This window comes from Mytilus californianus, unplaced genomic scaffold (assembly GCF_021869535.1).
Source record: "Mytilus californianus isolate M0D057914Y unplaced genomic scaffold, xbMytCali1.0.p SCAF_5, whole genome shotgun sequence".
NCBI lineage: Eukaryota > Metazoa > Mollusca > Bivalvia > Mytilida > Mytilidae > Mytilus > Mytilus californianus.
The window spans coordinates 70,006,966-70,020,100 of NW_026262701.1; the positions used below are offsets into that span (position 1 = coordinate 70,006,966).

Genomic DNA, 13,135 nt, shown 5'->3' on the forward strand with positions numbered 1-13,135 from the left:
TTGATCAAACCCAATCCATGCTGCTACATATATTTCTCACTGAGAGAGTAGATTTTAACAAACAAGGAGATATGTCAATGTTCTATCATTTTAAGAAAAAGCCCATCACAAAGATTTTAAATCAAAATTTAAATTACTTGCCTGGTAAGCAGAGTACTTTGAGTGTATTCTGACATTGCAATGCTCTAAAAACTGTCTGTATCTGTAGAGGTCGTAGGCCAAGGTCTGATATCACCAGTTTCGATGTAGTGTCACATGACTGCAATATTGTCTTTATGTTTCTGTAGCAAACTGTAAAAAAATTTTTACATTTAAATATCAGTACGAAATTAAACAAAATGATGCAGTATGAGCTACTGCTTTCTTATTTATATATACCCCACTCTTGCTTTTGAGTAAAAGGAAATTCATTCATCAAACAATGATGAAGCAGACAACAGAAAGTATATAGATAAATGGATGATTGTACCAGTTTAAAGAATCATCAACACGATCAATTGATTATTAAACCAAAGTTTGGTAGAAGTTAATTCTTTCACATGATATTTCAAATCTTTTTTTTTTTTTTGTTGCCAAATTTTCTTTTTTAAGTTATGGTGGCACGGCAGTCACGTTTTAAGGTAGAAAAGTTACATGTTGCCACATATTGGCATCATGTTCTTTGGAATCTATTAAGTTCAATCCATATCCATCTAGTTGTTTAAAGAAATTGCAAACAGACATCTATCCGGCCTCAGCAATCATTTTCCAAAATATTGAAGACATGCAGTTACTTGTACATCCCCAGACAAATGGAGCTATATATAGATACACTATATATAGAACCCAAGGAAATGAACTTTAAGAAATAAACTGTACTATGAATTTTTATGTTTTGTGGTGTGGATTGATTGAAAAAGATAAACTTTTACAATATACCTTTTATGATAGAATATGTACAAAACTCCCATTTTTGGATAATGCACATATCGATAGTCAACTGATAAAATATATATTAAAATCACTTATTTATTATCTGTGTTAACAGCTGATTTGAATTTTCATGGTTTACATTCTTAACACTTGCAATGTATTTTGTTCTGATTTCAAACCTGAAGGCATTACGTAACCTAAGTCTTGAAACATGGCCATTCAAACCTTAAATAATGTGGATGTTATTAGTCTTTTTTAAGCAATACTTGACGACGACCTCTTCAGTCAAAATATTGGACAGTCCTTTCTGTCTTTTAGCCTTCGTTGTTTTGTGTCTCTTCATGTTCCTTGTTTCACCTTTTATAATCAGGTCTTGTAATTTTGAAAATTTATTACTGGTAAATTTAACTATAGGTACAGTACGCTAAGCAAAGCTCACAAAATGATACTGAAAATTTAGAAGGTTTACACTTAGATAAATATTGTCATATATGAGACTACAAATCAATCTGACCTAAAAGTTATATAAATTATTATCAGAATACACAGAAATGTTTGCACAATAATAGCTCCTTGATAACCCAGTAAAAATATCTGTTTTAGATTAAAAAAAATATATGCATAATACACAGACAAATATTTTAGAACATTTGGAGGTATTTACTACAAACAAGACAAAATGTTTACTTTTGTTATTTTATTGCTTATGAGTCGAATGTCAGGTGGTTTCCTTTTGGATAGTAAGAATTCTTCTTCTCTTGTAGGCCAACCAACATATCTGACAGTTTCAGAATACTATCCTGACAAAAATCAATTTCACCGTGACCTGGAAAACATGCAAAAATTATTACACCAAGAGCAACAAACTTTACACCAAGAGCAAGAAATATTACACCAACAACATGAATCATACCGTGACCAACAAGAGAAGATGATGAACTTATTAACCAATCAGTTACAACAAAAGTTTGACCTAATTGAAAAGAAGCTTGCAGCACAAACATCCAACAATGACACTGAGGTCATTGAAGCACTAATGAAAAAGAACCAGGTACTGGAAAATAAATACAGCACAACTCAAAGGAAGCTGACAGCTAAGGAAAACATGTATAATGAAATAGCAGAAAATTATACCAAGCTTCAGGAAGCCATGGCTACCCAGGATAAAAATACAGCAAATCTGCAACAAGACCTGTGTAGGATTCAGACAAAGTATGATGCAGAAATTAATGTTGCTGTAAATAAAACTCTTGATCTTGAACAAAAAATTAGACAACTTGAACAACTTCAAAGCATCAAGCAATTGCAAACTCTCCAAACACTACAAGGACAAGTTCAAACATTTGATTCGAGAATCAACTTACTGACCAGCCATGAACAAGCATGGAACCAAGATGTTGTAGCTTTATATAATCTGACCACATTATCAAGACATGAACTGGAAAATAAAATGAATAATCAATACAAAACCATTGAAAAGAACCAGAACACTTCAGTATCAATGATCCAACAGAAACAGCACCAAGACTTTCTAGCTTTATATAATCTGACCACATCATCAAGACATGAACTGGAAACTAAAATGAATAATCAATATGAAGCCATTGAAAATAAACAGAAAATGTCTACAGAAATGCTCCAACAGAAACAACTCCAAGATTTCCAAATTTTACGTAATATGACATCTGAGTCAAAGAATGAAATTGAACAATTGGGAAGACATCACAACCTGTCTTTCTCACTTTTTCAGAAAAATCTGGATAAAAAACTACAAAAAGGTAAAGTGCAATATAATTGGAAGGGTTCAATAAGAGAGGAAGGCAGGATGTTAGGGATAATTTGAAAAGTGAATAACATTTTTCAATTGCTTGCAAGTGAGTTATGATATTTCTCCACTAAAAATAATTTAATTTTAGATTTTCAATATGTGAACATAAGAAAGGTTAAAATTAAAAATTTATCTTTCAGCAGAAAAGATATATTGCAACTTATGAGCAAACAGATTTCTTGCAAAAAACGCTATGACAACATAGGACAACAATAACACGTACTGCAAACGATCTAGCACAGTGTTTCCTCCCAAAAAATTAAGCCAGCCTTATATGTTATTTTGTTGCTCCTGTTTTTAATCACTTTCTAGCCAATCAAAGTAAGCAGCAATGAAAAATGAAATTTGCAGGTCGTCCACAAATACTACCATTTTTAAAGCAATATCTACCAACAATGCAACATCAAAATGAACAAACCCCTAAAATCACCAGAATATTGCAACAAAATCTTGTATATGTTTATTTCAATCACTTGACTGAACATTGTATAAAAGCAGTCACCTTGTATGGCAGAAAGTACCATAACCTTTTCATTATTCTTTTCAAAACCAAGATGTTTAATCCTCAAAATAAATGTCTTAAACTTAAATTTCAATTTAACGTCGACTTTTGAATGGGCACATTCCACGTATTATTTTTATTAATTTAAGCCCATGTTTATATGACATTAGTTTTTGTTTTTTATATTCTTTATTTCATCATCACAAGGTGCTCTGGCTTCCTAACCACAAAAAAACTAGCTATGATATAGCCATGAGTGCTGAAAGTGGTGTTAAACACCAACAATCAATCTATCAATCATCATATTGACATTCAACAATTATATGTTTCTTTTCCTGATGAAATGAAATAGAAAATGGTATGCATGGATAATAAGACAATCTCATAAGCTTGCCTTGATATGGATATCAGCCCTTATTCAAATGTATTGTGATGTCATTAGCTAGGCATAATATTGAGATCAGTTCTGGCTTTACACGTGCAGAACTGAATACATTAATATTTCAGGATCTGGCCTGATATGCTATTTTTTACACATATTGATTTCAAATTTACGTTAAGGGGTTATAAAGTTCTTAAAAAAATGAATATATTGTCACTTACTTTTTATACATCATGGTTTACATGGTATATGTAATATATAAGACTATGGAAAAACTGAGAGAACAATAATTTTATATCTTTTGATTCAATAAAACTGACAATGAATTTTAAAATAAACAAATTTAAAATTAAGTTTTGTTGTCCTCATTCTAGTTCAGATTTCTCTTTATGATGTTTGATATTTCAGACACAATTAAAGTGCTAATACATGTAGTTAATAAATATCAAGTTTGACTAAAATATAATAAATCTAAAATAAAGGAATGTCTATGGAAGTACATGTAATGATTTCTTTTCATTTCAGTTGTGGTCACAGGTTGTTCTACTGGGAGTCGTAGTATACCTGCTGGACCACTCAAGTTTCCAGACATTAAAACATCTGTGGGTGTATCCAACCTATCATCATTCCAATCTACAGGGAAATTTACATGCCAAGTTCCTGGATATTATCATATTGTAACAACAATATTGTCTACTGACACCCACGCAAGAATAAGTATCATGAAAAATTCTAACACCATACACTGGCAATATATGACTGGCTATATTAAAGACAACAATTACTACACACCAGGAACTGCTGCTGTGGCTTTAGAATTAAAGACTAATGACAATGTGTGGATTAAACTATATTCTACCTATAATATTTACCAGTCATGTCTTACTATATTTAAAATTAACTAATAAAACATAATTCTAAAGAGTGTGCCTTCTCAAATTATTACTGGTTATGGATTCTGCACATAATGAGGATATGCAACATATATACAGTACAAGTGAAAATTAATAAAAAAAAAAAATTGTCAAAGAATATGAATATGATGATTGAAAATACATTTTTTAAATTTGAATGAAAATAAATTTGAATGAAAGTGGTCACAACTACAATTGCAAGTGATAGGATGAACATTTTCTATTTTGCTAATTTAAATCATTCAGCAAGCTCTCTTGCTTAAGACTCCTACTAATAAATACACAGATTAAATATTTAATTGTCATAAAACAATTGAGTAATACATTATATGTACATAGTATTCACAAAAGGTATTTTTTCTTCTTGTAATAATATTTTTTTTGCCTTAAAGTGGCCTATAGTTGATTGCATCCTCTTCCTTTTATAGTCGCTGGTGGACAGTTGTCTCATTGGCAATCAAACCACATCTCCTTATTTCTATTTTGAGAAAAATTTTGGAACTACACAGATAAGAGTCAAACATTATACTGTACCTCAAATTTTTCTATCATTTCATGATATATTATATGGTTTTTAAATATTTTTTTTTAATTCATCAAGGCCCTTGCCTGGACTGAGAATTTTAGGACTAATAAGACCAAATTGGGAATTTTTGATTGGACTGGTTATCCTAAAATAAACACAGAAACATAGTATAAACATCTTCACAACCACCTCCTCCAGTATATTCATCAGAAAGATCAACCTGGTTTGTTACATAAGGAATCTAATGGGAATAGATTACTTATTATACATGTAAATGATATAATAACCAAAAATATAATAAACTGTTATCACAGAGATATGTCTCACCTTTTGTAATTTTGATAATGCTAATGTTGAAATTAAAATAGCAATACTTTAACTTGTAAGTTATGCAAATATTCAAAGTCGATGAACCATGACTGAAGGTACATGGCTAAACAATCTCCATGGAAATGAGATGTGCCAATGCTAATACAACTGCATACCAAATACCGTTGACTTATTATAAGTCGTTCCCTTTAAACAAACCTAAACACAAACATTAACTTGTAAACTATGTGAAAGTTTCAAAGTCAATGAACCATGATGAGAGAGTGGGCTATATAATCTCCATGGAAACGATACTTGCAAATGCCAATAAATTTGCATACCAAATATCATTGACTTTACATTAGCAGTTCATCTTAAACTGATCTAATCAAAAACTAATACATGTAAACTAAGCAAAAGTTTCAAAGTCAATAGACCATGACTGAGGGGGCAGACCAAATATTCTCCATGGAAATGAGATATACTAATGCTTGTACAACTGAATACCAATTAACATTGGCCTACCACTAATGGTTCCCCTTGAACTGACCCAACCACAAACTAAAAAATGTAAACTAAGCAAAATTTTCAAAGTCAATAGACCATGACTAAGGGGGCGGAGCCAAATAATCTCCATGGAAATGAGATGTGCTAGTGCTAATACAACTGCATACCAAATATCATTGACCTACCACTTATGGTTCACCATAAACTAGACCTAATCACAAACTAATACATTGTTGACGCCGCAGACGCCAGAAACAGCATACCTATGTCTCGCTTTGGACTCTGTCAAGGCGAGACAAAAATGGAAAAGAAATTATGTTTATTTTTTTGGGCCTGATATCTCAAAGGCATTAATTTGACTGTTTATAGCATCAAGTTCTTTTACTTTATAAATTAAGAAACTATGGTATAAAAGGTAATTGATTGAAGCAGTTTGGTAACTATAAACATCAAGTCTAAATGAGCAGGTCATTTTCTAGCTGAAAATTTATTTATGCTGGTGTTCGCAAAGATTTTACTATCTGTGTTTCATGGTTTGTCAATGTTGATGCTGTCTTCAACTATATAATTATTTGCAAATTGAAAATCACTCTAATGTGCTTGTTGATGATCACGAAAAAGCTTAAGAATCTCTTAATTCTGAATTGGATGTGTATTATGATTGGGCATGTATGTGGATGTTAATTTCAAAGCCACAAAAATAAAATCTGTTTCCAATCCCATAAAACATAAGGTTAATTTTCCAACCTAATATATGAATAACATACACCAAGAAAATATGTTTCTTATCATAAACATTTAAATAAATAACATAATGTTAAAAATAATGTTCAAATGAAATCTTTGGAAAAATTATATATAACATTTTTTAGACTTAATCTTGAATATTGTAGTGTAGTGTGGGATAAATACTGTACTACTGAAAAATCTAGCTTTATGTTAAACATCACTTGTTTTAGTCAAATTTCTCGGACAGTATACTTGTGATTGTGGTGATGCAACGGAGGACGGTTTCCACCGTTTCTATGTTTGTCCACCTCTTTATGAGACAATGTCACTTCAGCTTTTCCTTGATATCAGTAAATTTCAAGCTTTTTTTAAATATTGGCATACTTTTGTATAGTTCATTGAACTTAACAGTACAGTTTTAAGAGATTTTCATCTATTTGATCAATCTAATGTTTAATATGGTCACTTTTTCATTGACTGCCTTTCCTAAAAAAATAGTAAAAATAAAATATTTTTCACATGTTCATAACCACCTTCTTCAGTAGATTCATCAGAAAGATCAATTTGTTTTGTTACATAAACTGTTATCACAGAGATATGTCTCGCCTTTTTGTAATTTTGATAATGCAAATGTTGAAATTAAAATTGCAATACTTTAACATATAAGTAATGCAAATATTCAAAGTCAATGAACCATGACTGAAGGTACATGGCTAAACAATCTCCATGGAATGAGATGTGCCAATGCTAATACAACTGCATACCAAATACCATTGACTTATTATAAGTCGTTCCCTTTAAACAAACCTAAACACAAACATTAACTTGTAACCTATGTTAAAGTTTCAAATTCAATGAACCATGATCAGGGGTGGAGCTATATAATCTCCATGGAAACGATACTTGCAAATGCCAATAAATTTGCATACCAAATATCAATGACTTAAAATTAGCAGTTCATCTTAAACTGATCTAATCACAAACTAATACATGTAAACTAAGCAAAAGTTTCAAAGTAAATAGACCATGACTGAGGTGGCCTGGCAAAATATTCTCCATGGAAATGAGATGTGCTAATGCTTATACAACTGAACACCAATTAACATTGGCCTACCACTAATGATTCCCCTTGAACTGACCTAATCACAAACTAATACATGTTAACTTAGCAAAATTTTCAAAGTCTATAGACCATGACTAAGGGGGCGGAGCCAAATAATTTCCATGGAAATGAGATATGCTCATGCTTATACAACTGCATACCAAATATCATTGACCTACCACTAGTGGTTCCCCATAAATTGACCTAATCAGAAACTAATACATGTAAACTATGAAAAGTTTCAAAGTCAATAGACCTTGACTGAGGGGGCGGGGCCAAATAATCTTCATGGTAATGAGATGTGCCAATGCTAATACAACTGCATACCAAATATCATTGACCTACCACTAGTGGTTCACCATGAACTAGACCTAATCACAAACTAATACATTGTTGCCGCCGTCGCTGACGCCGGAATCAGCATACCTATGTCTCCCTTTTTGACTCCGTCAAGGCGAGACAATAAGGATTCTACTGTCAATCTATTACTTTTTATACATGTATATGAGATAATTATGAAAAATTTAAAATGAAAAAGAAATTATGTTTATTCCTTTTTTTGCTGATATCTTGAAGGCATTAATTTTAATGTTTAAAGCATCAAGTTCTTATATTAAATAAATTAAAAAATTATGGTATAAAAAGTAATTGATTGAAGCGGTTTGGCAATTATTTGTCCCAAAACAAACAGCAAGTCTGTATGAGCAGGTAATTTTCAAAATGAAAATCTATTAATGCTGGTGTTCCCAAAGAATTTACTATATAAAATTGAGAATGGAAATGGGGAATGTGTCAAAGAGACAACAACCCGACCATAGAACAGACAACAGCAGAAGGTCACCAACAGGTCTTCAATGCAGCGAGAAATTCCCGCACCCGGAGGCGTCCTTCAGCTGGCCCCTAAACAAATATATGTCTTTCATTGTTTGTCAATGTTGATGATGTCTTAAACTGTATAATTATTTACAAATTTAACATCATGCTAAGTTACTGTTGACGATCATGAAAAAGATTAAGAATTTTTAATTCTGAATTGGGTGTGTAATATGATTTGGCATGTATACGGATGTTAATTTCAAAGCCGCAAACATTAATCTGTTTCCATTTCCATAAAACATAAGGTTAATTTTCTAACCTAATATATGAATAACATACACCAGGAAAATATGTTTCTTATCATAAACATTTAAATAAATAACATAATGTTAAAAATAATTTTCAAATGAAATCTTTGGAAAAATTATGTATAACATTTTATAGACTTAATCTTGAATATTGTAGTGTAGTGTGTGATCAAAACTGTACTACTGAAGAATATAGTTATGTTAAACATCATTTGTTTTAGTAACATTTGTCATACAGTCTTCATGTGATTGTGGTGATGAAGTGGAGGACAGTTTCCACCATTTTTATGTCTGTCCCCTCTTCATCAAACAATGTCAATACAGCTTTTCCATGACATCAGTAAATTTCAAGCTATTTTACATATTGACATACTTTTGTATGGTTCACCAAACTTAGCAGTAGAGTTATCATAAAAGGAATTTAAAACTACATAAACAGTTAAGAGCTTTTCATAAATTTTATCAATTTAATGTTTAATATGGTTTTTACCACAAGTGTAAATATACATTATTTTATGATAACTCGGCTGTTGTCTGCTCTATGGTCGGGTTGTTGTCTCTTTGACATTCCCCATTTCCATTCTCAATTTTATTAGGATATCCACTTCAACAAAATCTTTCAACAACATTTCTACTTTTGCTATGTTTTCTATATCATTGTTCCCCCTTTTTTTAAATATTTGTTTAGCTGTGTATAAAGAAGTAAAGATGTATGGGTAATAAAGCCCAAATTTGGCCCAGAATTTAGTGCAAATTTAAAGGTGATCACCCATGATCCTGAATTTGCTCTAACATGGTTAAGGTAGAAGTACTCTAGTTTCATTATTAGGTAAAGTTTGGTAATATTTGGCCAGGTAGTTTCAGAGGAGAAGATTTAAAAAAAATAAATTGAGAATGAGTCTATGGGCCACAGATGCCCCCGCTTGTAAATATGCATGAGTCAACTTCCACATACAGATTCAGGATTCACGTAGTTAAGACTGTTTTGTGATTTATAACATTTGTTTAAGGCAAACTAAAGTTAGAGAACGGAAACCAATTTTGGGGATGTACGGATGGGATGGATGAGACAGACGGACAAGGGTAACACTTAATGCCCCCTCCGCTACAGCAGGGGCATAAAAAGTTGATGATGATGGTCAGACAACAATGACAGACATCAAGTGATGACAAAAGCTCAAATAGCAATTAAGGCCAAGTGAGCTAAAAAACAAAAGACATGTACATTTCTATTTCTAGTCCAAGTGGGTCATATTTACAGAATTAAGTAATAAAATGACCTTGATAAGTGTGAGATAAGCTTTAATCATTCTGAACTAAAAAAAAGTATTTTATATTTAAACTTTTAATCATAAACTGAAACAAATATTTGTACATGATAAGATTGACTAGTGCATTGACGTTTTAGATAACAAACTGTACACAAATTAATTTTGTTACAAAATCTGTCAGTTGTCAGTGCACACTGACTTGTTGTTAATATAATGATTGTTCCTTTCATTTCTATGCTTGTGATTGGGATTGCAAATGGATTTCTTCTGGACAGCAAGAATGCCTCTTCCCTTGCAGGAAAATCTGCATACCTAACCAAAGCAGAATATTATGAAGACAAAAGAACAAGCCATCATGACCAGGAAATATACCGTAACCAGCAGGAGAAAACACTGGACTTGTTAACCAATCAACTGCAACAAAAGTTTGACATTATTGAACAAATTTTAGCAGCACAAACTTCCCATAATGAACTTAATGAAACGAAGAAAACAATTGATGCCTTAGAGCAAAAATTCAAGGAATTTGAACTGAAGTACAATGCAGTCCAAGCTAAATTGACAGCCAAGGAACAGATGTATAATGAGCTGGCTCAAAATTTTACCTTACAGCAACAGGACACAGTTAATCTGAAACAGGAAATTACCAATCTGCAGAAAGACTTACACATAGTTGCGACAAAGTGTAATGATAAAACAAATTCTGCAGTGAACAAAAGCCTTGCTCTTGAAATGAAAATTAACAAACTGGAGCAACTTAAAAACATCGATCAGTTACAAACTCTCCAAACACTACAAGGTCATGTGCAAACATTTGATTCCAGGATAAACTTACTAACCAGCCATGAACAGGCCAGGAACCAAGACTTTCTAGCTTTATATAATCTGACCACATCATCAAGGCAAGAACTGGAAAATAAAATGAATAATCAATTTCAAACCATTGAAAAGAATCAGAACACTTCTGTAGCAATGCTCCAACAGAAACAGCACCAAGATTTTCAAATTTTACACAATATGACATCCGAGTCAAAGAATGATATTGAACAAATGGGAAGATATCACAACTCGTCTTTCTCATTTTTTCAGCATAATCTGGATAAAAAATTACAAAAAGGTAAAGTGCAATATATTATAATTGGAAAGGTTAAGTAGGAGAGGAAGGCAGGATGTTAGGGATAATTTGAAAAGTAAATATAAATTCTCAATTTCGTGCATTAGTGAGTTATCAGAGGTGGATTTATGCCCCTCCCTTATGGAGCTACATATATAGTTAATGCATAGTCTTTTTACATGTTCTACTCCCAGTGTTGCCTAGTTTGGAGGCCCTCTTTTTCAAAATCCTTGATCCGCATTTGGTTATGATATTTCCCCACTAAAAAATAGTTCAATTTTTGTTTTTAAACTTACTGTGGATTTATATATTTTCGTGGGTACGAGTTTATGTGGAATGAAGAAAAATTGCATTTTGTGGTTTTGCCAAAGTATGAATACAAGCCTATAGAATAATGGTACTTCGTTAAATAAAGGCAACAGTAGTATACCGCTGTTTAATAGTCATAAATCGATTAAGTGAAAACAAATCCAGGTCACAAACCAAAACCTAGGGAAACACATCAACTATAAGAGAAAGGGTTTACCTATTACCACGAAATTCATTAAAATTGGTATCCCACAAATTATAATGAATCCAAAGAAAGAGATTTAACTTTAAGATTTTCAACATGTCAAAAAGTGGTGGTCTGAAGGTCCTGACCAAAGGATTGACACAATTTTGGTATTTTGCTAAAGAAATAATAGTGAGGACCAGCAGAATTTCTTCAAGGACCACAAGGGGAAATTTTTGTTGTTGAAAACTCTGCCATGTTAGCTTAATAAAGGTTAAAATCTAAAATTTAGAATATGATGTTCCGTCTTTCCTGTTCTTGTGAAAAACTCTATGACCACATAGGGCTGCAATAGCACTACTGCAAAGGATATAGCATAGGATTTTCAAAAAAATTAGTTGAGCTAGCCAGTCATAAATATTATTTTGTCACTCCTGTTTTTAATCACTTTATAGACTTTGTAACTAAAGGCATTCAAGCCAATCACGGTAAACAGCAATAAAAAATGAAGTTTTCATGTCAAAACAACAAAAATGATATCTACAGATAATGCGACATCAAAAGGAACAAGCCTTTAAAAACACCAGATTATTACAACAGACAATTTATCTTTCATACATGGTTAATTTTTTTTAAAACCTTCTGACTGAACATTGTATAATAGCAGCTGCAGCCACTGTTGGCAGAAAGTGCCATAAACTGTTCATCATTTATTTCCAAACCAAAATGTCTATAGATATAAGAAGATGTGGTATGAGTGCCAATGAGACAACTCTCCATCCGAGTCACAATTTGTAAAAGTAAACCATTATAGGTCAAAGTACGGCCTTCAACACGGAGCATTGGCTCACACCGAACAGCAAGCTATAAAGGGCCCCAAAAATTACTAGTGTAAAACCATTCAAACAGGAAAACCAACCGTCTAATCTATATAAAAAACGAGAAACGAGAAACACTTATGAACCACATCAACAAACGACAACCACTGAACATCAGGTTCCTGACTTAGGACAGGTGCAAACAAATGCAGCGGGTTTTAACGTTTTAATAGGCGCCAACCTTCACCCTACCTGAAACAATAGTGTAACATCACAATATAGAAAGACACACTATAAAATATCATTTGAAATGGCTTAACTCAATCAAAAGACATATTAACAAAAACAAGTGAACATACACTGAAAGAATAAATTTGATCTATGACACAATGTAAATACAAAATTAATAAAACAAGGGGGTTAGATGTAAAACAATATAAAAAAGACAACCATAACCTACGACAAGATACCGCCAAATAAAATAACGTACACAGGTTAACAAAAATAATTTTGTTGTAAGGTATACATGGAGTACGGAAATAATTTTTACAAAATAAATAATTTTGTTGTTCCTAGTACGAGAAGAAAAGCGAAAATTTATCGT

The 13,135-nt window shown here is 32.1% G+C and overlaps 1 protein-coding gene across 1 annotated transcript in view; it reads right to left on the minus strand.

The window, feature by feature from the left end:
- LOC127701369 (tonsoku-like protein) overlaps positions 1 to 13,135 on the minus strand; it is a 110,027-nt gene that overhangs the window by 7,755 nt on the left and 89,137 nt on the right. The window contains exon 13 of the mRNA XM_052205265.1: positions 142 to 291. Within this exon, the coding sequence (XP_052061225.1) occupies positions 142 to 291 (150 nt within the window). The remainder of the gene's footprint in view (positions 1 to 141; positions 292 to 13,135) is intronic.